Source organism: Trichosurus vulpecula, chromosome 4 (genome assembly GCF_011100635.1).
Source record: "Trichosurus vulpecula isolate mTriVul1 chromosome 4, mTriVul1.pri, whole genome shotgun sequence".
In the NCBI taxonomy this organism is placed as follows: domain Eukaryota; kingdom Metazoa; phylum Chordata; class Mammalia; order Diprotodontia; family Phalangeridae; genus Trichosurus; species Trichosurus vulpecula.
Window position 1 is genome coordinate 108,298,238 of NC_050576.1, and position 25,979 is coordinate 108,324,216.

Sequence of the window (25,979 nt, forward strand, 5' to 3'; positions counted from 1 at the left end):
GGAGACGTGTTTGGATGCAAGAATAGGACTAGAAATTGGGTAGGGAGAGTTCCAGCCCAGTGGAGAAGGGTTCTATGAGGTAGAGGGGAGTGTCCCCTTTGGGGCAAGGAGGGTGCCAGTTGTGGGCAGAGGGTGAAGATAGAAAACTGGTCAGCCTGATGGGAACAGGAAAGAAGGGCTCGGGAAGTAGAGAGTGAGTGGCGTCCCCTGAGAGGATCCAAATCCCACACTTAGAGACCTCAGGTAGGATGGGGTAAAGGAGGGGCCAGGCACTAAGAGCACCTTCCCTTTGGGAGGGGTCTGAGGAGAGGCCTTTCTGGGCATCCTTTCCCCAGGGCAGCGATAAGGACAAAGTGCTGGTGATGGAATACTGTTCCAGTGGTAGCCTGCTCAGTGTGCTGGAGAACCCTGAGAATGCCTTCGGACTAGCAGAGGCTGAGTTTCTGGTGGTCCTGCGCTGTGTGGGTGAGTTCCCAGGAGAAATAATCAGGGGTTGGGTGGATGGTTGGGTGGAGCCCTGGGTTTGAGCCTTCTTCCACTTTCTCTTCAATAATGGAGCTTGTCAGGCAGTGATGGATTTCTAGGCAGAAGACCTGGGTTCAAATCTCGACTCTGCTATACAGAGTTCTTTAAGATTTACAAAGCACTTTGCATATACATGTTATCTCCTTTGAGCCACATAACAACCCTGTGAAGTTGGCTGTTGTCCTCTGTTCTCAAAGAGGATCAAAATGACGTCACTATGTTGGGTCAAGGTAGAGAGTGTCCGACTGTGGCTCATCAGACCAGTATAAGGCGGTTGGGCACAAATAGTCCATGTGAACATTTAGGGTGGAGATCTCTCAATTTGTGCCTCTCCCATTTCTTTTGAGCTACTGCAACTCTGCTTCGCTCATAGAGCTCAGTGCCTTCTTTGATGAGGGCGCTCCATGCCGGACAGTTCTTTGCCAGCATCTCCCACATCATGCAATCGATTCCAAAGTTCTTCAGAGAGACCTTGAGAGTGTCCTTGTAACGCTTCTTCTGACCTCTATGTGAGCGCCTTCCTCTCGTGAGTTAGGTGCTAATATTGTCCCCATGTTACAGAAGGGGAACCTGAGACAAATAGAGGGTAAATGACTTGCTTAGGGTCACACCGCTAATGAGTGTCTGAGACTGGCTTTGAACTCCGGTCTTTCTGACTCTAAACGCACCGTCCGCCTGGGTGACCTTGGACGAATTGCTCATTCTCTCAGGGCCTCAGTAAAATTAAAAGCTTAGACTAGATGGTCTCTAAGGCCCCTTCCAGCTCCAGGGTTAAGATTTGAGGAACCTTGTCATCTGGGAACAAAGGCGGAGCCATGCAATGAGGTCCCTTTTAGCTCTGAATCCTTTAAGGCTGAATTCAAGGCTTTCTTGCCACCACTTCCTCCCCATCCCCTCTCAGGTTGTCTTCCCTCTAATCTGTATTTATCTTCTATGTTTATATATATATATATCTATGTGTGTATGTATGTATGTGTGTATATACATACTTATCTGTGTGTGTGTGTGCGCACATATGTATATGTTCTGTCCTCCATTAGAATGTAAACTCCTTGAGGGCAGGGACTGGTTTTTCTCCTTTGGATCCCCAGTGCTTAGTGTGGTACATAGTAGGCATTTGTTGATTGATTGATCTAACAGAAACAAACAGGGTTTGTTCTTAGACAAACAGGCTTAAGTGACTTGTCCAGGGTCACACAGCTAGTCTAAGGCCCTATTCGAACTCAGGTTTTCCTGACTCCAGGATTAAGGCTCTATCCATGGCACCACCTACCTGCCCCAAAAGTTTCTTCTCTGACCAGGAATTGAATCTGGGCTGAGGGGGTGAGAGCACTGAATCCTAACCACTAGACCACCAGAGAGGACTCCTGAGTTCAAATATATTCTGAAATACTTACCGGCTGTGTGGCCCTGGGCAAGTCACTTAACTGCTATTTGCCTCAGTTTCCTCAGCTATAAAATGGGGGTAATAATTCAAATCACTTCACCCTGTTTGCCTCCATTTCCCCATCTGTAAAATGAACTGGAGAAGGAAATGTCAAACCACTCTAGTATCTTTACCAAGAACATCCCAAGTGAGGTCATGCAGTGTCAGACACAACTGAAAAACAACAACAACAAATGCCACCAGTCCCCTCTGCAATCTGCCCAGCTCAGCCCCTTGAGGAGTCCTCCCCACAAACACAGGCATCTCCCCTCGCTTTCAGTGGCTGGCATGAACCACCTCCGAGAGAATGGCATCGTCCACAGGGACATCAAGCCTGGGAACATCATGAGGCTTTTGGGAGAGGACGGACAAAGCATCTATAAGCTGACAGATTTTGGGGCTGCCAGGGAGCTGGAAGATGACGAAAAGTTTGTTTCTGTCTACGGGACAGAAGAATACCTGGTAAGTTGTGTGTGTCGAGTGCTCTGGACTGGGGACCTTTTCTACAACCTCTGTCTTGGAACTTCCTCAGAGCTTAGTGGGACGTTATGCCAAGGGCCTTGGCAGAGTGAGATTCGTCCATCTCATGGAATGGTGGGATTTAGAGCTGAAAGATCCAGCCCCTTTACAGAGGAGAAAATTGAGGCCCAGAGAGTCTGTGCTGTAGAGAAGGTGCCTAAGGACACCGTTTCTGTGTCACGATTTTGTGTCATACATAGTATCATAGATTTAGAACTAGAAGAGACCTTAGAAACCATCAAGTCCAAATCCATCATACAAATGAGAGAGCTGAGGCATAGAGAAGACTTGCCCTGGGCCGCACAGTTTGTTAAATGGCTGAGGCAGGATTTGAACTCAGGTCTTTCTGACTCTAAGTCTAATGCGTCATCTACTCTGGCATGTTGCCTCATTGTGTCAGAGGCTGTGATGCTGGGCGGATCCCACTCAAGATGAGGAGGTGACTTAGATGGATTACAAACTGGTTGTGTCTTAGACCGAGGAAGAGGAAGGGGGCATAGAGGCAATAGGTGCAAAGAACATCTGTGTCCCCCAAAGAATAGACACCTTCCCACCCCGCCTGCCAACAATGGTCCTTCTCTGGTTGTTCCTTCCACAGCACCCAGATGTCTATGAGCGGGCAGTGCTCCGGAAGCCTCAGCAGAAGGCATTTGGGGTGACAGTAGATCTGTGGAGCATTGGGGTGACCCTGTACCACGCAGCCACGGGCAGCCTCCCCTTTGTCCCCTTTGGTGGGCCTCGACGCAACAAGGAGATCATGTATGCCAGGGGCTGGGGAGGCAAAGAAAGACTGGAAGCAGTGTGCCCCGGTAGGGGTGGGAAGGGACCCCAAAAGCCAAAGACCCCAACTCTGTCATTTTACAGATTAGAAGACTGAGGCCCAACTTCCCAGGTCACACAGGGAATAAGTGTCAGAGGTGGGCTTTGAACCTCGGTCCTTTGATTAGAGTCCGATGTTTTGCTTTGTTTTGTTTCCAGCACAGAAGCTGGTTTTTAACCCCTCTATCCCAGTGGTTCTTCCACCCCCATCCCCATAACAAGTCATCCAACAAAAAATAGTAATAGTCTCTCCCCTTACTCACCACTGCCCTCCCTCTCCTAGCCCTCCCACCCCTGCCTCCCTTTGTGGTGAGGAATTCCCAAGTAGGTGCCCTGGACCTCCCCTTAGCAGTTAGTCCGCTAGGTGTCTGTAGAGTATCTGTAACTAAATTCAATAAGCGTTCAGAAGGTGTCAGACACCATCTTGGGTGCTGGGGATATAAAGGATGATGTGGGTGATCCAGTCCCTGACTCAAGCAGAAGACTGTGTAAATCACAAAGGAGAGGAGGAGACAAGGACCCTGCCTCCCTCCCCAACCCAGTTTTTAGCCTAGCTTGGCCACATGTGAAATCATTAGAGCAACTGAAACCAAATGGAATTCAGGACTAAAATTATGTCGGTCCAACTGTCAGGGCTGGAATGATCAGAGAACAGCCTTTGGGACTGAGAGGAAGGGCAAGGACATTGTAGATGGGGGAAGTATTCAGTAAAGACTGAGAAGAACTGGCTGTGGTTGGTGGTCCAGAGAGACTGGGGATGAGGGAGGAAACTTACCTGAATACGATAGGAAGGCCAAATGGAGACAGGACAGTGTGCTCACCTGGGGCCAGGACTCCTGAGCCCTCTTTGCCAGCCTCACCACTGAGATGCTGGGGGACTTTATGCAAATGTATTAATTTCCCAATCACTTGATTAATAAGCGTGTATTAAGCTCCTATTATGTTTCAGACTTGATGTTTAAGTAGTCTGGAGATATAAAGACAAAAAAGGTGACAGTGCTTGCCCTCTTGGAGCTGCCATTCCTATTATGTGCCAGCTAGGTGGCACAATGGTTAGAGTACTGGCCCTGGAGTCAGGAAGACCCAAGTGCAATCTGGCCTCAGACACTTAATACCTGTGTGACCCTGGGCTGGGTGCTTAGCCTATGTCTGCCTCCATTTCCTTATCTGTAAGATGAGGATGACAATAACACCCAACTCCGACGGCTGTTATAAGGATAAAATGAGACATTTGAGATCTCTCTCTTTTCTTTTTCTCTCTCTTTCTCTTGTTCTCTGTGTCTCTCTGTCTCTCTTTTCTTCTTCTCTCTTTTCTCTTTCTCTTTTTCTCTCTCTCTGTCTTTTTTCCTCTTTCTGCCTCTCTGTCTCTCTCTCATTATAGCAGTAGCAGTCTCTCAAGCTTACATTCTCTATGTGTGTACTTTCTACAATTTGTAATGGCATGTTTAGCCTGGGAGTTTCTCCTGACCCTGGGTTCCCCTTCCTTCCAGGTTCAGGATCACCACAGAGAAACCAACTGGAGCCATTGCAGGCACCCAGAAACGAGAAAATGGGCCCCTGGAGTGGAGCTACAAGCTGCCTATCACCTGCAGGCTGTCCCTGTAAGTAGTGATCCTGGGGCTGAGGAAGGCTGAGGCCTGGTTCTGTCCTATATGTTCCCTTCTTCCAGCTGGGAGCTCAGACTTCTGCATCCTGGTCCTGGCTGGATCCGTGGTAGGCTTTATCCATTCATTCCTCAGTCAGTTCAATGCTGAGAGCTCTTCCTGGCCTACCTTCCACCCCTCCATCCACCCTCACCAGGTCAGCCCTATGGTGTAGTAGACATAGTGCTTGCCTCGGACTCAGAAGAAACCTAGACTGACCTTTCCGTCTCCTAGCTTCACGCTTCTAACCATGCAATGCTCAAAGCTTCCTCACTCGTAGAATGGAGATGATTATACTTGTCCTTCTCCCCTCCCCGGGCTTTGTGAGTCAGTCAGCGTTTATTAAGTGCCTACTCTGTGCCGGGCACGGCATTAACAAAGGCACAGGGGAATAGAAAGATTGTAAGGGTTTAAGAAGAGACAGAGAAGAAACAAAGGGGAGACCTCTGTTGTTATAATAATAGTAAACATAAACATTTATACGGCACTTACGATGTGCCAGGCACTGTGCTAAAGCACTTTACAAATATTGTCCCGTTTGATCCTCACAACGACTCTGGGAGGTAGATGTTATTATCATCCCTGTTGTACAGATGGGGAAACTGAGGCAAACTGATATTAAATGACTGTGCAGAGTCACACAGTGAGTGAGCGTCTGAGGCTGGATTTGAACTCAAATTTTCCTGACTCCAGGCCTGGTGCCCCATCCACTGCGCCAACGAACTGCCCCTTTTCAGGAAGTTTACACCCAAACAGTGGAAGAGGTAGATATAGGCAGAAAGGCACAAAACAGTCCCTGCCCTCAAGGCGCTCGCAATCTAATGGGAGAGAGGATATACCAATAATCGGGTGTGTACAAAATATGTGACTCTCAGGAGGGAAGGCATTGAAGAGGATTTCGATGGTGATGGTGGAAGGAATAAAAAGGGGTCAGGGAAGGCATCCTGCTACAGCAGGATGGGAAGTGAGTCACAAAGGAAGCCGGGGAAGGCAGCAGGCCCAAAGCTCTTACTATACCCTCAACGAGAGCTTTTGTTATTTCCTGCATGGATGGTAAAGAGTGCAGGGCTAAGGTGTAACAGGCTTGGAGCTTGGCCGCTGAAGGTTCATATCCCCCACTGGGACAGGGGGCTGCAGGCCCAGCTGGTGCCCATCCTGGCCAATATCCTGGAGGTGGATCAAGAGAAGTGTTGGGGGTTTGACCAGTTTTTTGCTGAGACCAGCGACATCCTTCAGCGGATTGTGGTCCATGTGTTTTCTCTGTCTCGGGCTGTCCTACACCATGTCTACATTCATGCCCACAACACGTAAGTGAGAACACACCTTAACTATGCAAGGGAGGGTGGGAGGGAGCTCCCCTTCTCTTCCAGTGATAGAAGAGAGAGACCCTGTTCTCTCACTGGAGGGAGAGAAGGTATGAGAGAAGAGGAAGGAAATAACTCAGTGCCAGAGGAAGATTAATAGAAGTTGGGGATTTAAAGGGAATGTATTCTTTTTTGGGGGGGGGAAGGGAAGGTTAATTAATTATTTTAAATTAAGCTTTTTTTCCCCTCTCACCATTAAGAAAGGAGAAAGTAAAAAAGAAAACCCTTGTAACAAATATGCACAAATAAGACAATTTGCACATCGGTCATATCCAAAAATGGATTTCTCAGTCTGAATACTCAGTTGATTACCTCCTTGTCAGGATGAAAAGAGCATGCTTCATGTTTCCAGTCCTCTGGAACAGTGGTCAGAGTTCTGAAGTCTCTCAAAGTTATTTGTTTTTATGGTATTGTTATTGTATAAATTCTTCTGGTTCTGCTTGTTTCACTCCACATCAGTTCATGCAAATCTTCATAGGTTTCTCTGACCCTGTCCCTTTCATCAGTCCCTCATCTAGCATCAATGAAGTCCCTACTATGTGCCAGGCCCTGTGCTAAATAGTGGGGATTCAAAGAAAGGCGTGGGCAAAGACATGGGACTCTCTGCTCTCAAGGAGTCCACAATCTAAAGTTCTCATTTCTTATGGCACAATAGTCTCCCATTATATTCATACACCATATTTTGTTCGGCCATTTTTTTTGGTCTTTTTTTTAACCCCCAGTGCTTAGCACAGTGCCTAGCACATAGTAGATGCTCAATAAATGCATGTTGATCATGATAACGATAGCTGGACCCATGAACTGGCTTTCAGGTTTTAAAGCTGAAAAAGACTTTAGAGATTGTATCATTCAACCTCCTCATTTTACAGATAAGGAAACTGAGACCCAGATAAATTGTCCATGATTACGCAAGTAATAAGTCTAAAACCCAGGCCCTGTGACTTCAAATCCAGTGTTTTATTTTGGTTTTATTTTTAAACCACATCTTGATGCCCGGCTTGGGTTCTTCTTTTAGCTGCATCTCATGTGCCCAGAGGCGCCCCTCTTTATCCCTCTGGGCTTCAATTTGCCTACCCCTCTCTAAAATAGACCCATCGCTCTTGTTTCCTGTAGAACATGTCAGGACTGAATGCTCTGGATAAGCAGAAGGTTGGAGGGTCTTCTACCCTAGGCTCCTCTTCTCCCATCCCAACTCAGGCTGTCGCCTCTTCCTTCTAGGCCTTCTTTCTTCAATCATGCTTTTAGAGAAGTGGCAAAGAATATTGGACTTGGAGTTAGTAGGTCTAGGTTCAAGACGTTTACTCTGGGGCTCTACCACTTCCTGGCTGTGTGTCTGTGCATAAATCACTTAACTTCTCTGAGCTTCTGATCCCTTCTCTTTGTAAAGGGAATCTTCAAGCCTGTCCTAGCTGCCTCTGTAGGCCTTTATGAGGAGAGTGCTCCAGAACCTTGAAGCTCTAAATTGTGGTCTATCCCTCCTGCATCTAGAATAGGCATCTTCCTGGAGGCTGTGTATAAACAGACCAGCGTGGAGCCCAGCCACCAGGAATACCTCTTTCAAGGCCACTCTTGCATCCTGGAGCCCAGCCTCCCCGCCCAACACCTGGCCCATACGACTGAGGACAGCCCTCTGACCCTGTTCAGTGAAGAGAGTGACAACCCCCCTGGGCTGGCCTTCAGAGACCGTGAGTAGGGCTCTGGCTGTGAGTAAGGCCTCATGAGATGTGTCTGCTGTCTCTGCTCACTCTTTTCCTAGGGAAGGCAGAGATGCTAGAAGCTGGGGGGTGGGCTAATTCTTTTCCTCAGTCACTCTGGGGGGTTCCCAGACACAGGAGGCATGGAGATAATCCTGGCTCTGCCTCTGTATCTGGGTGACCTCTGCCTTGACCCCTTGTTCACCTGTCATCTAGATGTGTCAGGAGACTGTGAATGGTTGGAGCAGCTTAGCTTGGCTTCTGGGTGTTACCTGCTTGTTCCCATGGAATCAGTGGCCAGAGCCTCGGAGGATAAGCAGAAGAATAGCTAATATTTCTATCCTGTTTTAAGATTTGCAAAGCACTTTACATATATTATACCAGTATAGATAGCTACCTTAGGAGGAGACCTTTCCCGGCCATGCCCCTAAGTCCATATGAGTATTTAAGTTCTGTGCCAGGTGGCAGTTGGATGCAGTGGGGGCAAGGGTGGCAGAGTGCCCAGAGAAGGCAACTGTCTTTTTTTTTCTTACTATCTAAAAGTCAGGCATGTTATTCTCCAGAATGACCATAAGAGGTCACTATTAGAATACAAATGTAAGACCAAAAATTAATTTGAATTTAAGGAAGGTAAGACTGGTCGGAAGGGGGAAAAGGACAGGTTGAGAAGACCCCAGGAGGCTAGGATGAGTGACAGGTCAGAAGGGTTGGAGGAGGGGGGTAGACTAGGGACAGGTCATGGTGTGTGTGTGTGTGTGTGTGTGTGTGTGTGTGTGTGTGTGTGTGTGATCGACAGATAGAGTTGAAAATAAAAGGGACTGTGAGAAGGTGGGGTTGCTCAGTGGTTGCAATCAGGCCCTCCATCTGTCCCCAGCATCCCTGGATGTTCCCAAGTTTGTGCCCAAGGTGGACCTGCAGGCTGATTACAACACAGCCAAAGTAAGGACAAGGGGCCCTCCATGATCCGAGTGGGGGTGGTGGTGGGGGGAACCTCCCTGAAAGGTGGGAGGGAGGGGTGGGCCCTGAGCCCACCTGTCTGTGTCACAGGGTGTGCTGAGCGTGGGGCACCAAGTGCTGAGGATCTCCCGGGCACTGCTGGACGGTCAGGAAATGATGCTTCGGGGGCTGCATTGGGTGGTGTAGGTACCTTGGGGTGGGACTGAGCTGGGGAAGGGGAGAAGGGACCAGATGGGGCAGGGGACCATCATCTTGGCTGGGTAGGAGTGGCAGAAGCTAGACCACCAGCCCCTTCCCCTTCCTCTGGGCCCTCACCCTAGACCCTCCCAAGGTGAAAAGCTCTTACCTAATTACTACAGAGTTTTTACTCCCCTGACTCTGCCGTCCCTCCCTGTCACCTCATCTTGTCCACTCTCTTTGATCTCTAGCCCTGACCTGATCCCCTGACCCTAACCCAGACTATCCTCTAGATGGGCTTCACAGAACCAGATGGCTTCCTAGTCCCCTGGAGACTTGAGGCCCTGAGCTCAGGTGCTGGCTCATGGAGGAGTCTCTAACCTCCACTGGTGGGGTGGGGTGGGGCTTGGATCTTATACAGGGAAGAGCTCAAGGCCACATGTGGACGGATCCTGGAGACCACCCAGACATCCCTCTTGTTCCTGAGCCCCAGTCTGGGCACTGAAGGGTAGGTGTCTGAACTAAGATGAATGGGGAAAACTCTTTGAAAACCCATCATGATGCCCCCGACTCTCCTTGACTCCTTCCTGCATCCATGCCCTAGGCTTCCCAGCAGCCCCCTAGGGTTTAGCTGTTTCTTTGCTACGGTGGGAATAGGATGTAAACCCTGGTGGCAATGGCTGGAAAGCCTGGCTTCCTCTTCAATCCAACACCCTTTTGATGACTGAACCCTGTTAGTCTTCTGGTAAAGGGATAGGTGGTATCCCTGACCCTTCCTGGTTGGATTCCCAATTCTGTCTACCTCACTGTCGTGTCTCAAGGAAAGTCTTCTGTCTAAAGGAAGTTTGAAATTGAACTTGATGGTGTTGCTCAGGCTTCAGTAAGCCTAAGAGAGGGAGGGTCTGGGAGTCACCATGCAACAACTCTCCCCAACACACACACACACACACACACACACACACACACACACACACACCAGCCAACAACATGGAAGAGTGGAAAGATCGTTGGCTCTGAACTTGGAGCATATGAGTCCCTTCTCTCTGAAGCTTGTGTGACCTTGGACAAGTCAGCCAAAGCTTCAGGCCCTTCATCTGTAAAATAAGAGTTGAACTAGATGACCAGGTTCAGATACATGATCCTGTAATCTCCTTCTTCCTCTGAGGTCTTCTGACTAGTCTCAGGGGCCCTTCCCCTCCTTCCTCCTTGACATCACATTCGGCCCATGGTCTCCTAACCCTACAGCTCTTGCCTACATCTCAGGCTGCTCAGAGGATAGTGGAGGGGAGAAGCTGGGGGGGGCGAAGAGAGGGTAAGGTAAGATGACCCAAGCAGGTGAGTCCTGGGAGATCTCAGACAGGAGGCCGCTGCAATGTTTCCCTTCCATCTCATTCCCCTAATGCATTACATTTTGTCAGGGTTCACCTTTGGTCCTGAGCCTCTGTCTGGGGCTGGGAAGCCTGGTGGACCAGCCTTTCCTATCAGCGGGAGACTTAGAGAGGAGCCAGGCATGTCTAGCAACGTCGTTCTTGCCCGGCTTGCCCCCAGGGAGGAGTCGGGAGTTTCCTTTGCAGGGGGCTGACTCACTGCTGCCCGACCTCCCTGTCTTCTGGGACTGTGGCAGAATCAGCATTAACATGGTGGGGGGGCGGGGGGGGGGGGGGAGAGAAGAAAGGGAGGGCCTGGAAGAAATGAGGTCACTGCAGCTGTGAGGCCTGTGCTCCAGCGCCACCCTTTTCTGAGGAACATTTAAACCAGCCACCAGGAAGTCAGTTTGTTGTGAGGCAAATGGGGTCAGGGCTGTAAATTATCTACCTGGATTATGCTGCTAGCTTTCTGTGACCTGGAACAGCTTACTTAACCACTCTGGACTTCAGTTTCCTCACCTGTATAATAAAAGCATTGACTGCTGGGTCTGCATAGTCCCCTCCGAAGCATTTCATGATTTCATTTGCTTATGAACATACACGGTGCTTTGTGCTTCACTCCCTGAGTCTGAAACCACCAGCAATTCCAGTGGTGAAATTTGAGATATTTTAATGAGTTGGCTTTGACTTTTGGGGAAAGCCAAAGCCCTCGGCACACAGGTGATGATGCACAAAGGCTTCTGTGTCTGGTGGTTTCCCCCAACTCCCCCCACCCCCTTCCCTCCAGCTGTTTCAAGTCCAGCCAGCAAGTATTAATTAAGTACCTACTATGTGCCACGTACTGCTATACCAAAAAAAAAAAAAAAAAGGGAAAGAAGGAGGCAACTTTCCTGTGCTCTGTGCCCTCACCTAGGTTCCCTGCTTATCATCCTCCCCATGTCCCCTCACTCCTCTACACTCTCCTTATATCAGCTTGCCTCCAGTCTAAAATTCAAGACTCCGGACTTAATATCTGAGCACAATGTGTATATGTGCAATGGTGGGGGGGGGGGCTACCCTTTAGGAGACTCCTGTTCAACTAAGTTCCCTTAACCTTAAGTTCTAAGATCTAGGTAACAGGCAATGAGATGTAAAGACTGACCCTTTTCAAACTTGGAGTGGCCCACTCCCAGCTTGTAAAAAAAATGAACGATTCTCTCTCATCAGCTCTGTTGACTGCACATCGCAGCCTATAATTTCATCAAGTGAATGGTAATTCAGGTGATCAGGAGTCCCTTGATCAGGAATGTCTCAACCCTGCTTCTTACTCCACAATGCCAGCCCCATAACCTCCTAGCTAACAGTAGATGCATGCAACTTCCACACCCACGTGGCCCAGGGAGGGAGAATTCAAAATACATCTGGAGAATATATTCTTCCCTGTCTCCAGGTTCACCTCCATGACTGGGGAGTCAGAGGTGCCGGAGCTGAAGGAAGCTGCAGAACTGAGGTCCAAACTACAGACTGTGAGTGCAACTGGGGCAAATCCTTGACTTGGAATGACCTGGGGGAGGCCTACTTACCCACGCCCCGCCCCACCCCCAAGCGGGCATCTCTGATGAGCAAGAGAACTGCACAAACCCTTTCCTTTCTGCTACCTAGATTCATGAGATCCTTTCCAGATGTTCCCAAAATATTGTGGAGACCCAAACTAGTCTAAGCAGCCTGTCCTCTGAGCTGGTGAAGAACTGGGATCAGGTACATGAAGACAGAAGGTCTGTGGGATTTTCCTTTTTTGAGGGGTGGGTTGGGAGGAATCATAATTCAAAGAATCCTAGATCTGCAATAGAAAGGGACCTTAGACATCACCTAATCCAACTCCCTCATTTTACATTTGAGCAGACTGAGGCCCAGAGAAACTAGGTGATTTGCCCAAAGTCACACAGGAAAAAAGTAGTGAGGCCAGGTTTTGAATCCAGGTTCTCTGACCCCAAGTTCAACACACTGTAAAAATCTGAAAAGCCCCCAAAGCCTTTTGAAGCCCATTCTCTTCCTTTCCTGTGTGATGTCTTGTCCCACTGGCCAGAGTAATGTGTTAGGGGATTAGGGAGATATACATTGGGATGGGGGAACCAAGGATCATGAGTAGCCCAATGAGAAGAGCCCAGATTAAGTCCAGCCTTAGTAGGGAAGGGGAGAGAAGAGAGGTGAGAGGGAAGAGGGGAGGAGAGGTCATGGGTCTATCACAAGAATTAAGGCTGCATTGTAGATAAGATTCTTTTCTAACAGCAACCTTGCTATTCCTCTTTCCCCAAACAAGAGATGTCCCAAAAGAAAACCATCGAACCAGCCTTTTCTCCCTATCCCTAACAAATCCCTCTTTGGCATCAGCGTACACAGAATCCCCCAAGAATTAGAATCCAGACCCTAGTGGAACCAAAACCCACCCCATCAATAGTTCCAGCTTTGGAGTTATAGGCAGGATGGAATGGGAAGGAAATGGGCCTTAGCTCAGAGGGTGGAGTGAGACCCCTAGAGAGTCTTAAAACCAAAAATAGTCTAAAATGGGGAGAAGGTAGGTCAGTTAAAATCTCGAAATACTCAGGGCTTTTGTCAAGGAACCTTGATACATGCTACTGGTAATCCTGCCTCTAGGAGGTGCCTCCACACACCATTAAGATACTCAATACAATCTATCCTTTGTGTGAAGATCTGATAGATAAGTGGGTCTATAGATAGAAAGGGCATTTATTTATTTAATTACTATATGCCAAGCATGGTGCTGAGCAGCAGGGATATAAAAATGGCCAAGATAGTCTCTGCCCTCAAGGAGCTTATATTCTTTTTAAAAAATTAATGTTTTATTTTTCCCCAATTACATGTAAAAAAGATTTTAGCTTTCATTTAAAAATTTTTTTTGAGTTCCAAATTCTCTCCTCCTTCCCTCCCTTTTCCCACCCCCTCTGCCATGGAGAAGGCAAGAAATTTGATATGCATATACAGTCATACAAAACATATTAAGGAGTTTACACTCTGATGGGAAAAGATAATCAATGCACAAAAGGGACCTGGAAAAAGATGAGGAGGCAAATTAAGAAAGCCTTGCTACTCTCTTCCCTCCCTCAATTCTGTCATCACTCTTCTTATCTCATATGCCTCAGTGCCCTTGAGTTTGATAATCCTAAAGGCCTCATGCTCTATATGACATTTGGGAGAGACAGGGAAGAGGAAACCTTTGCTCAGTCTCCCCTGTGTGATGACTGGTATAGTTGTGCCTTTGCCAGAGCTGGGGAAGGGGGTGGGAGCAGATAGAGGATACCAGAAAAGGCTGGTATGGGGACAACTCTTGGCCACCCCTCCATGACACCTCCTCCTTGACTGAGTATCTTGGAAAAGCTGAGGTGGGGAGGGTTTCCTCTGGCCCCTAAGGCAGACAGCCTCCTTTCCTACTGGGAAAATCAACCTGACTTTCCTATTGGGGCCTTTCTCTTGACCCCCAGCACCCATCGGATTCAATGCTGTCTAGACAAGATGAACATCATCTACAAGCAATTCAAGAAAGCCAGGATGAGGCCAGGTGAGCAGCTGAAGCCCAGGACAAGTGACCTTTTCAGCTTCCTTCATTCACCTAGTTATTGAGGCCTCTTCCATGCCTAGTATGGTGAAAGGCTGCAGAGAAGCATTACAAGCTCTTGTCTTCATGGAGCTTACAGTCTAGTTGGCAGGGGATCAAGGAGGGAGGTCATACAACCTGTTGTGGCCTCGTTGCTCAGGCGTAAGTATGAAAGGAGTGATGTGGCCATGAAGGGCTGTGAGTATAGGGGAGCAGGGGGATCAGCAAGGGCTGGAGACCAGTGAAAGCTTGGTGGCCTTGAAAGATGGATGGATGAGTAGAATGTGGATAGGGAAGGAGGGCATTTGGGGAGAGGTGGCAGCCTGGGGAAGGGCCAATGAGGTGGGATGGTCAGAGAATGTTCAGAGGCCAGTGTTGCAGGGCTATATATGAGCCAATTATGATGAGTAGGTCAGTCCGGCCAGCCGGGAGGAAGTAAGATGAGCCTGGGATGTAGCTATAAGGTTTTAATGGTAGTTTATTCCCTATAACTATATTGTGGGAGTGGGAAGGGCAGTGTGGTGTAGTAGAGAGAGCACTCGATTTGGATTTGTTTTCAAATCAGATTTGCGTTCTAGCCCAGGCTTCCCTACTCAATACGTATATGACCTTGGCTAGCTCACTTTGCCATTCTGGGACTCAATTTCCACATCTGTAAAATGCATAAATTGGCTAACTCTCTAAGGTCCCTTTCAGCTCTGGCATTGTGATGGGGTGGGGTGCCACATGTATTAAAATCTAACTGTCTCTCCCAGTAATTCATCCCTCCTCACTAACCTAAAACCCTTTAGGACACTTGGGCCAGGCTTCTCCCCAGAGATAGTTGGATACTGGTGAAGTGTTGATTTGTAGAAGTCCGATTCTCAGAATCAGAATTATTGAACCTCAAAACTGAAAAGGATCTTAGAGGTTAACTAGTCTAATATCCACCTAAAACAAGAAGGTCATTAACAGTATTTCCAGCAAATGATCATTCCGTCTTGACTTGAATACCTCTAGAGACAGGGAACTTATCACCTTATAAGGAACCTGTCCCATTTTGAAATAGTTCTAATTGTTAGGAAGTCTAAGCCCAGGTTTTTGGGGTTTTGTTTTTACAATGTAGGATTAAAGATTTAGAGATAGAAGGAACTTTTCAAAATCTTCTGTGCCATCTCCCTTATTTTAAAATTGAAAAAACTGAGGCTGAAGAAGTTATTAGCCTGAGAACATAAAGGTAATGAGTGGCAGAGTTGGGATTTGAACCCAGTCTAAGCTAGCTGATGCATAGATTTGGACCTGGAGTCAGAAAGACTGAGTTTAAAGTCCAGGGGTGGGGAACCTGTGACCTCGAGGTCACATGTGGCCCTCCAAACTTCACAGAACAAGTCCCCTTAATAAAAGGATTTGTTCTGTAAAACTTGGACTCAGTCAAAAGGCCACACTTGAGGACCAAGAGAGCCACATGTGCTTCAAGGCTGCAGGTTCCCCACCCTTGGTTAAAACCCTGCCATAAACACTAGCTGCGAGACCCTGGGCAAGTCACTGAAATTCTCTGGGCCTCAGTTTCGTCAGCTGTAAAATTTGGAGGTTGGACTCAATGACCTGTTACAGTGTCTGGCACATAGTAGGTGCTTCATAAATTCTGGTTTCCTTTCCTTTCTCTTTTATCTCCAAATCTTATCCTCGTGACTCCAGATTCAGCCCTCTTTCCTTTGCTCCCAGCTGCTTGTCTTGCGCATATTGGAGATTGTATTAACTATCAGAGAACAAGGTCCTGAGGGCACGGGACACAGGACAGGGAAGTGGGAGGTTGGGAGATGGAGATGGTGGGCAAATCCCAAAGCTTGTCACCTATCAACTCTCCTATTCTCCTAAAAGACCAGCAGGGGGCAGCATTTCCTAGGGGAATGACCAAGATGATCCGGTGGTTGCAGAGGTATTCAGGCCAAACCACTGGGAGGGTCAAGAATAATAAGCAAATAAATAAAGGCAAGCTCTTTGAGAAGATGGACCATTTCATGTTTGTAGATGCTCACTAAATGCTTGTTGATAGATGAATTATTCCCCTGTTTTGGACTGACGTGATCATCATGGCGAACACCTGTGTCCTAGTTGAATGAACACACTTTGCCTCGGCCCCAGGGCTACCGGACAGTTACTTTGATGGGAACTGACTCTAATCCCCCCTTTTGCTCTTGTTTATTTAGGGTTGGGCTACAATGAGGAGCAGATCCACAAGCTGGATAAGTGAGTAATGCCCTTATGTGTGGGCTGAGTGGCTGGGAGGGGAACAGAGAGCCCAACATTAGGGATGTACACACATGGGCCATCCTCCCTACTTCCTTCCTTGGCCATTGGCGCCCCCTTGAGGTGGTACGGGACCTCAGTGTCACTCTTTCTGACCCTGAAGGGGCTGATCTGTGCAACGGTAGATTGTCTGGGGTTAAGCAAAGTGTCTGGGAAACTCTATTTGCAACATTGGTGTAACGCAGGACTTTTTTATGGGGGTTATAATGGCAGACATTTGTATGGCACTTAGCAGTATTGTAAGCACTTTATATACATTATTTCATTTGATCCTCACAATAACCCTTTGAAGTGAGTAGTCCAGGTAGAACTACTACCATTTTGCAGATGAGGAAACAGGCTGAGAGATGAAGTGACTTATATTTTCACCAACTCAGAATTTTAGAGCTGGAAGCATCTGGATAAGCTCGCTTAGTCCCATACCTTTGTTTTTCAGGTGAGGGAACTGAAGTCCAAAGCAGGCAGGTGATTTATTCAAGGTCACACACCCAGTTAATGGCAGAGCAGAGTCAGGACCCAAGCCTCCTTACTTCCAGTCCAGTGTTTTTCCTCTGGAATTCTTGTCCTGGTGACGGTTGTTATTGCTTTAAGTCTGGCACACCCACACAAAGCCCTTGGTCCCTCCCGGGGCCAGTGGTTGTATGATGCCTCCGTCAGGAGGTAGGTCCAGGGGCTCAGCTTGCTCAAAGTCACAGAGCTAGGAAGTCCCATCTCCAGTTCATTCCTCCTCCTAGACCTTTGCTGTCCTTCCTTCCATAAAACCCTGCTCTAGTCCACTCTCTTCCTCTAGGAAACCTGGTTTAGTAGTGTTGGAATCTATAGTCAGGAGCCTCGGCTCTGACGCTAACTCGTTGTGTGATGGTTGGCTTTATTAACCTCTTTGAGTGAGCTTCGGTCCCCTCATCTGTAAAATGGGGGTAGTGATACTTGTCTTACCCCCCTTTCATGAGCATTGTGGAGGAATTGCTTTTATTGTTGTTCAGCTGTGTCCAATTCTTTGTGAGGCCATTGGGTTTTTTTGGTAAAGATGCTGCAGTGGTTTGCCGTTTCCTTCTCCAACTCATTTTACAGAAGGGAAAACAGGGTGAAGTGACTTGCCCAGGGTCACACAGCTAGTAAGTATCTAAGGCCAGCTTTGAATCCGGGAAGATGAGTCTTCCTGATTCCAGGCCCTTCATTCTATCCACTGGGCCAACTAGCTGTCCCCAGGAAATTGTTCAGATGTTCTTTTGTTGTTTTTTGGTGTCACTGTGTAGAGGTAGATATATCAACCTGACTCATCTTCTCTCCGTTTAGATTTTCAGACTTCTTTTCTTCCTCTTGAATGTGGTACCCATTTAGAGACAAAGTTTTAGATAAATGTGCCTTGACAATTCCATTTATTTTAATGTCATTGTTATATATTATTATTATCACCATCGCTGTGATGATGGTGGTGACTAGAAATTCTGGGGCTTAGGAAAGGGACCAGCTTTCTTTTTGGTGATGACTTATACATTGCTTTCCATGTTTTATTTTTTAGGGTGAACTTTGGACACTTAGCTAAAAGACTCCTGCTGGTTTTTCAGGAGGACTGTGTACAGAAGTATCAGGCAGCTCTCCTCACACACGGCAAGAGGATGAGGTAATGGGCGAGCCCAGGGTTCCTTCCTCTCCCGCAAAGCATCCCTTCCTTATCACAATGCTCCAACATCTGGAATAAATCATTCCAGGCCTCCAGACACCATCCTGTGCTCTCAAGGGATTCACTCCCTTCCCTCTCCCTCCACCCCTGCCACATAACCCTTATGAGGGCCTTTGTCCAAGAGGACTTGAGTGGCAATCTCCCACTCAGGCCAAAGCTCAGAATCCCCAAGTCAGAAGACCAGGGTGGTTAAAGGCCTCCTGATAAAGGTGGTATCAAGGGAGTCAGAGGATGAGGCATGGTTCTTCCTGGCCCTCCCCAACATGCCTTCATGGTATCACCTCCATGATGTCACGGTGCTCTTTGAGAACGAAGTACAAACAACAACATGCCATCCTCTGCTCTAGAGGGGCTTTGGGTATCTGTCCAATGCCTTTTAGACTCTGACCCCCCTTCTCTTCTTTTTCTTTGACCAAGAATGATTTCAGACTCAACTGTGCATAGCGGGAGATAGTCCCATTAAAGAGTCAACACAAATCAATAGGACAGAGAGCTGGAAGGATATAGCACTCAGAGGCTGCCTAGCAAAACTCTTTCCTTTTACAGATGAGAAAACAGAGGTCCAGAGAGGCTAAAGTGATTTATGCAAGGTCACACAAGTAGTTAGGTGGAATGAGAAGTTAACATGAGCTTGGAGAGAGAGCCCTGGGCTGGGAGACAGAACTCCTCAGTTCTGCTTTGTTGTTCAACCCCGAGAAAATTCAACAACTCATCAATCCTTTATACAAGCACTGGATAGAGCGCCAGGCTTGGGATCAGAAGACTCCTCTTCATGAGTTCAAATCCAGCCTCAGACATTTGTAGCTGAGTGACCCTGGGCAAGTCACTTCACCCTGTTTGCCTTAGCTTACTCATCTATAAAATGAGCTGGAGAAGGAAATGGCAAATCACTTCAGTATCTTTGCCAAGAAAACCCCCAATGAGGTCATGAAGAGTTGGACACAACAACAATAACACAAAGACAAAATAGTCTCTGCCTTAAATACTTACACTCTGCTCACCTTTCTAGACTTTGGTCCCTACCACCACAACCACCTCCACCCCCAACACCCCTCCTTATGTGCACCAAGGTGCCAGGCAGCGTACTAGTCACTGGGGCTGGAAGGAACTTACATCCTTATGGGGGAGACAACATATACACATATAAAATAATAGGAGGGAGACACAAAATGAGAACCAAAGGCAAAAATGAAACAATCCCCTCCTCTCTGGAATTTGTATTATTATGGGCAAGACTATACACACACATACGCACACACACATATACATATACACAGTATATCTATATATAAGCATATATACATGCACATACACATCTATGTACACACACAAATACATATACACAGTGTATTTATACCCGTACTCATACACACACATATATACAAATACATACATACATACACATAGTAATGGGGGCCACCAATGGGCATCAGGAAAGGATCTTACAAGTCTGCCCAAGTCTTCTTGCCCTGTGGGAGGTGAGGTCAAAGCTATGGGCTTTGAATATTTTGGAAAGAAGAAAATCTGCTGGAATAGTGAATGTCTTCTGCTCTCAAGCATTTCACACACACACACACACACACGCACACACACGCACACCCAAATCCCCATCCTAGATTTGTTTAAACTGAAGGTTAGAGTCTAGCCTCTGAATTCATGGTCACTGCTAAAGAGGAAGCCCATGAGGGAAATAGGATCCCCCTCCCCCGACATCCCCATCATAATGGAATTCCTACCATATGATAATTATGGGAGCAGAGTCTAATATCAGTCAGAATTCATCATCATTATCACACTGGGGTCTGTGTGAATACAGTGCACATCTGGAGGGGCAAAGGCATTGGAGAATGTAAATGGCTAATTATGGAGAAGCCAGTCCCCCTGGGCCCAGTATGGAGTCATTGAGACAGATGTGGGATGATGGGTCCCCTCTCCCCCGGCATCCTTTTGGCCACAAAGCAGCACACAATGGGAAGGATGGCTGAATTAGACCCAGCTGGGGAGAAGGCATCCAGCATGTCCCTGAGGCTTATCGTGGGCTTGTATTCCCTCTTCCCTAGGATGGTGTATGAGACAAGAAAACATCTCCAGCTGGTCAGCAGCTCAGTAACCGCTTGTAAGACGGAAGCCCAGGAAGTCCAGGGGCAGCTCAGTAAGGTGAGGCGCCCTTCAGCAGTGCTGATCGATTCTTGACAGCCAGTGGCTCCTGGAGTCATTGTATCCATTTTCCTGCCTCGGACAAAATTGCCCTTCACTCAGATCAGATGGGTTTAGCTTAGGGGGCCACTTTCCAGATCTAAGCCAGGGAAGTGATGTTCCAGACGGTCTCATGGGTGGTACCTGAGCTGGGACTGGGGAGGACTCGTGCTTCCTGGGACTGCTTTTGTAAGGCTGTGACATCCCTGGGTGGGAAGGGTGGGACCCGTCTGGGGCCGATGCCACGTCACTCTTCCAAACAGATTCCTTGTGGCTTCCCTTATCCAGGTGGATTCTACTTCAGATGAGTAAGCCCCATTCCTTCATTATGTACAGGGAAGGAGCTACAAGGGCTTCCACCCTTCCCTGGCTGCTTGGTATTGCGTGTGCTCGCAGTGATGAGACCAAAATAAGGACAACAGCCTGATGAGCCAGTGGAGGTCTAGATCAAGGATATGTTCCTTCAGTCAAGAACCTTCCCATCCTCACCCTCCAGCAGAGGCAGCCAGAGTGCTGGGCTTGGAGTCAGCAAAACCCCAGTTTAAATCGGGCTGCAGGCACTTAATAGCAGCGTGACCCTGGGCAAGTCACTTAACATATGTCTACCTCAGTTTCCTCAAGCACCTATTTGTGAGAATCAAATGAGATAATATTTATAAAGCATTTAGTGCGGTGCCTGGCCCACAGTAGGTGCTTAATAAATGCTTGTTTCCTTTATTCCAGCAGACACAAGTATATATATCCACAAACATGCACACACATACTCTACTTGTTTGAGAGGCTGGAGATTTTCCCAACCCATATGTTCTCGAATACCCCTGCCTTGCTTTCCTAGCAGATTGTGTATGTTTGCAGCAAGAAGCATTTAGGTTAGGTAGAAGGAAGAACTTCCCAGAGGTCGATGACTAAACACTGCCCACTCACAGAATCTCCCTCCCCAGAGGCTTCCAATATAGGGTGGATGCTCCTCTTTCCAGGATGAAAGCAAAGGACTGGACAAGATGGCCTTTTGAAGTGGCTTACTACGATAGGAAGCTAGGATATAGAGATCGCCTGGCAAGCTAGGGATCTGAGCAAATGTTTTTTTCCTTTCAGGCCCTGGACCGATTATCTCGCCGGCTTTGGCAGGGCAGAATGAAAGCAACTCAGAGTTCTCCCCCGCCTTTTGATGCTTATTCCAGACCCCTGCCAAAGGACCTGGTTCTCCAGTAAGTTTGAGAGAGGAAACAGCTAGGTGGCTCAGTGAATAGAGCACTGGGCCTGGAGTGGGGAAGATATGTGTTCAAATGCGGCCTCAGATACTTACTAGCTGTGTGACCCTGGGCAAGTCACTTAACCTCAGTTGCCTCCAAAAAAAAAAGTTTGGGAGGGCAGGGCAAGGAAGGGAATACCATTGTCCTACCTGAGGTTAAGTCTGGGTATAGGGGATCTCTCGTGGCATGGCAAAAGCAGACAGGACATTGGACTCAGAGTAGACATTCACCAGCTATGTGACCCTGGGCCCCATTGGAGCTTCATTTTCATTACGGGGTTGGAGCTAATGATCTTTTAGGTTCCATTCAGCTCTAGATCTATATAAATCCCATGATCCTTTGGGACCAGCTCTGGAAGGAGCCTTCATGGCAGGTAGGGCAACAACATGGAGGACTGGTCCTTCTGGTTGTGGGATTGGCTAGTATCGATCCTGGCCTGTGAGCTAAATCTTTCTTGTTGGTTCCTCAAACAGCATTCAAGAGCTCCGAGAGGAAATGAAGTTACTGGCCTTTGATCTCCAGCACAATAATCGAATCATTGAGAGGTAAGGTCATAAAGACCAACGGCATTTGTTTTCACAACCACGGGCCGCGCCTACCCAGTTGGGAAAGCCGGCCAGTCTCCGATTTCCCCAGCTGCCAGATATCAGTTTTGGCCGTTTCCAGGTTATCTCGCTAACCCCGATGAATTGTTGACCCTTCTATTTGAGCTTTCAAATCTGGGAAACCATCCCAGAGTCAGGTCAGAGCTGTGGGCATGATTCATTGGCACTTGACTTCCAGACCAGCCTCGGCCACTTGCTGGCTGTGTGACCTTGGGCAGATCACTTAACCTGTTTTGCTAGTTTCCTGAACCATAAAATGAGAATAGTAAGAATACCTTCCTCCCAGGGCTGTTGTGAGGATTAAATGAGATGACATTTGTTTTACAAATGTGCTTAGCACAGTACCTGGCACATAGTAGGTGCTATGTAGATGCTGGCTATTATTACTTTAATTACTTGAATTTTTAGAACGTGTGCCAGGTTATCCTCAGTCTTCCTTCAGGCTGTCATGACCTACTCAGCTCCCAGTAAGCTGTGGACAAAGTCTGTCTTTGCTCTTGGGACAGACCCTCAGGTGGTCCATGGATCAGTTATGTGGGATCGTCATCTTTATAACATCCTCCGTATTAGGAGTCGCATAATGTGGTAGAGTACTGGGCTTAGGATCAGGAAGTCCTGGGTTCAAATTCCCCTTTTGACGGGCAAGTCACTTAACTTGGAATTCTCCCTTGTCTTCTCTATTTCCTGGCCTTCCTTGGCTTCCTTCGGGACTCAGCTCAAATTTCCCCTTCTGCAGGAGGCCTTTCCCAGTCTTCCCTTCCCCTTAATGTCTTCCCTTTGAGATTACTTTCCACTTACATTCTGTCTATATTGTATGTGCATAGTTCTTTGCATGGTGTCTCCTCCCCTAGATTGTGAGCTTCTTGAGATCAGGAACTGTCCTTTGCCTTTCTTTGTATCCTTAGCACTTGGTATGGTGCCCTGCATACAGTAGAGCTTAATAAATGATTGTTGTCCAACTAGCTGGTCATGATCTTGCCCCTCTCCCCCCGCCCCCATTCCCCTAAGCTTTGGGGGAGTAGAAACGGTCCCTAAATTGCTTGTCTTCTGCACAAGAAAATCTAAAATATGCCTTTTGTTTACAGGTTAAGTGGAGCCGCACCTGCCCCTGGGTCTTTGAGAGCTGAGAGTGATGCGGTGGGATCTCGAACCTCAAGGGGCCTTGGGCTCATCCACACTGTAGGGAACTGATCATAGGGCAAGGTCCAGCCCTGTCTTTTACCTCATCCTACTTCCCCCAGGCCAGCAGGCACCAGCATTACCTCTCTCTAGTCTTGCCCGTGGGTTTCAGTTACCCTATGAACCTACAGCACCCAGGGGTCCATCTCTTCATGGAGCTGTGAGACACGCTGGATTTCCATGTACCAAGAGTGTCCTGCTTAAGACTGACCTCTGTGTGTTATCAAGGTTTGGTCCTTGTGTAGCTCTGACTTGTGCCCTTCAGCCCCCACCAGGGACTGGGAAGCTGGGGAGAGAAGGTTGAGACAGACTCTCCCTACCCCTTCAGGTTCAGAGGTTTGCCATCCAGGGAAGAAGGGAAGAAACCTCAAAAGGTTTTCTGTGGATGCTGAGCTAAGCTGCTGTATTCCTTACCCTGAAAGTATCTGATGATACACAATATGTCACTCTCCTCTGTCCTCTTCTTGAGCCCATTGAGTTCTGGTGAAAAGAAAGACCCAAGCCTCCTGGCTTTTCTGGCCTAATTCCAGATCAGTAGAGTCAGGCTGTAGGGGAAAACATAACTATCCCTATAGAATGAGGACTGAATCCCTGGGCTTCCCACACACTTCTCTCTGGGAGGCTTTGCCCTGGAAAACACAGCTAGCCAATTCATACTGTCAAGATAGCCTTGCCAGCTAGCATGGACCCACATGCCCTAAGCATGAAGGTGATGGAGAAGTGAACCTGAAAGACCTCAAGAAAAGGACTTCAATCCCACTGAATAAATGTGGCTTCACCTTTCTGTTTTCTTGTGTTTCTGTTTTCTGGAGACCGAGAATCTAGTCTCTAATGAGCCAAAGAGGAGGGGGTAGGGGTGGGGAGACGGGTGCAATGTTGGAAGCAATGAGAAATGAGGGTGGGGCCCCTACAAATCATATCAAGGGACATTCCCTGACATCATCCCTCACCCCCAGTGAGAATGATTCCTCCTTTGAGTATTCCCTCAAAGAAGGAAACTTTTAGGAGACTGGCTGCCCACTGGTCAGCCTCTGAAGGGGGAGCCTCTGAAGGATTCCATTCTAAACCTTAGGCCTTGTCATACCTGCCTAGCTCCTATTTCAGTCAATGGCTTCCGCTCAGGTGCTTAGTTTTGTTCATCCTACCAATAAGCTGCTGTGTGTGTGAGAGATTCAAGCCTGGAGCTTTCCGATTCTGAGGCTTCATTGATCTCCATGAGCTTCCCAAGGATTCTGGCTTTCCCTGAGGACCGATCCGGGGGATCTTGTGCCTGGCACCAGAGCTTTCTCCTTTACTAATTTAAGAGACTTTCACTGATCTCAGACCACTGGTTTGAGACACGGAACCAACCCCTTTGGCATTTTTTGTCTATAGATGAGAATTGGAAAAAATTTCCAGTCCCACTTCCCTCATCTTCCCTGGCACCCTTCATCTTTTACAGATGAGGAAATTGCCTAACGAGGTTCAGCCTTTCCCAGTATCACCCAGCAAGATTTGAAATGAGGTCCTTTGACTCAAGAGACAGGGTCCTTTTCATCATATCACAATGTCTCCCTCAGTCAGACCACTGGTGTCCCTAACTTTCCTAAGTTTCTGCCTCTTCCCTTCTCCCTTCCTGTCTAGTACCTGTCCTTCCTTTCCCTTACCCTACTTGGGTCATCTTGTACATAAAATTTTTATTTGTAAATTTTAAAAGGCTATTCAATGTAGAAAAAATATACCAGGCTAAAGTAAACAGAAGATCATATAAAAGATTCCAACAGAGAGTTGAATTTCTAAACTACTTTAGCTGAATAATTGTCTCTGGATCTAGTCGGACCTCCATGGTCCTCTTTAGGTCCAGCTTCTGGTTGCTGGTGCCTGTGGCCTCCCTAGGGCTCCCAAAATACATGAGAGTCTTCCATCCCAAAGTATCTCAAAGTACTCACAAGTGTGGGCCCCCTGGACTGAGTTCAATCTCAGGTTTCCTCTCCGCCAATCAGGAAGCTGCCGATTGCTGGCCAGCTTTTGGTAATTCACGCTCACTCATGATAATGTGGCTGGCTAGAAAACCCTCCTTCTATCCAAAGTTGATCAGGTGGGGGAAGGAAAGAGATAGCCTTCATAGGAATTGTGGGATATAGACCGTACGAGTCCACCAAACTTTTCCTGTGATCCAGAAAATAGAATGATTTAATCTGACTCAAATTTTGCCCCTAAGGGTCACAGAAATACTTTGATTTCTACTAAAAATAACTGCTCACATCTAGTGCCTTGGGGTTTTCAAAGTACCTTCCTCATAACAAACCTATATGATAGGTAGTGAAAGTACTTTTTCTCACTATCTTGAAGAGAAGAAACTTGAAGCGCAGAGAGTTAGTTTAATCGCTCTTGGTCACATGGCTAAAGCTCATCAGATTCAGGACTTGAGCCTGTCCAAACTCCAAGTCCAGTGCTGTTTTTCCTCCAGTTCCCTGTCTTTCACCATATTGCCACCCATGAAAGAAGGAGCAGGGCATCACTTCCCTTCTCAGCTGGGTGGGGGTTTGGAACCTTGGGAAGAAAGGATTTGCTCTTTCCTACCCACATGGTTCCTCTACAGACCACCAAAATCACATCAAAAGTTGTCTTTCTAAATTTAGGTCAAATTTTAAATATTGGGGTTGAATAATGCTTTACTTTAAGCAGTTGTCTGGATTTCTTCATTTTAT

At 47.5% G+C, this 25,979-nt stretch overlaps 1 protein-coding gene across 2 annotated transcripts in view; it reads left to right on the top strand.

The window, feature by feature from the left end:
* The window catches only part of IKBKE (inhibitor of nuclear factor kappa B kinase subunit epsilon), a 29,369-nt gene extending 5,296 nt beyond the window's left edge, over positions 1-24,073 (top strand). The window contains exons 5-22 of one of the 2 annotated variants that reach the window (XM_036753377.1): positions 336-465; positions 2,232-2,413; positions 3,069-3,229; positions 4,780-4,890; positions 6,060-6,239; positions 7,785-7,981; positions 8,865-8,929; positions 9,038-9,129; positions 9,546-9,632; positions 11,921-11,996; positions 12,133-12,245; positions 13,971-14,047; positions 16,273-16,312; positions 17,895-17,996; positions 20,117-20,213; positions 21,348-21,460; positions 21,979-22,050; positions 23,196-24,073. In XM_036753377.1, coding sequence (XP_036609272.1) covers positions 336-465; positions 2,232-2,413; positions 3,069-3,229; positions 4,780-4,890; positions 6,060-6,239; positions 7,785-7,981; positions 8,865-8,929; positions 9,038-9,129; positions 9,546-9,632; positions 11,921-11,996; positions 12,133-12,245; positions 13,971-14,047; positions 16,273-16,312; positions 17,895-17,996; positions 20,117-20,213; positions 21,348-21,460; positions 21,979-22,050; positions 23,196-23,301 — 2,001 coding nt within the window. In that variant the 3' untranslated portion in view covers positions 23,302-24,073. Of the gene's footprint in view, positions 1-335; positions 466-2,231; positions 2,414-3,068; positions 3,230-4,779; positions 4,891-6,059; positions 6,240-7,784; positions 7,982-8,864; positions 8,930-9,037; positions 9,130-9,545; positions 9,633-11,920; positions 11,997-12,132; positions 12,246-13,970; positions 14,048-16,272; positions 16,313-17,894; positions 17,997-20,116; positions 20,214-20,540; positions 20,615-21,347; positions 21,461-21,978; positions 22,051-23,195 lie in introns of those variants that run through there. The other variant, XM_036753379.1, reaches the window with a different exon arrangement.
* The last annotated feature ends 1,906 nt before the right edge of the window (positions 24,074-25,979 follow it).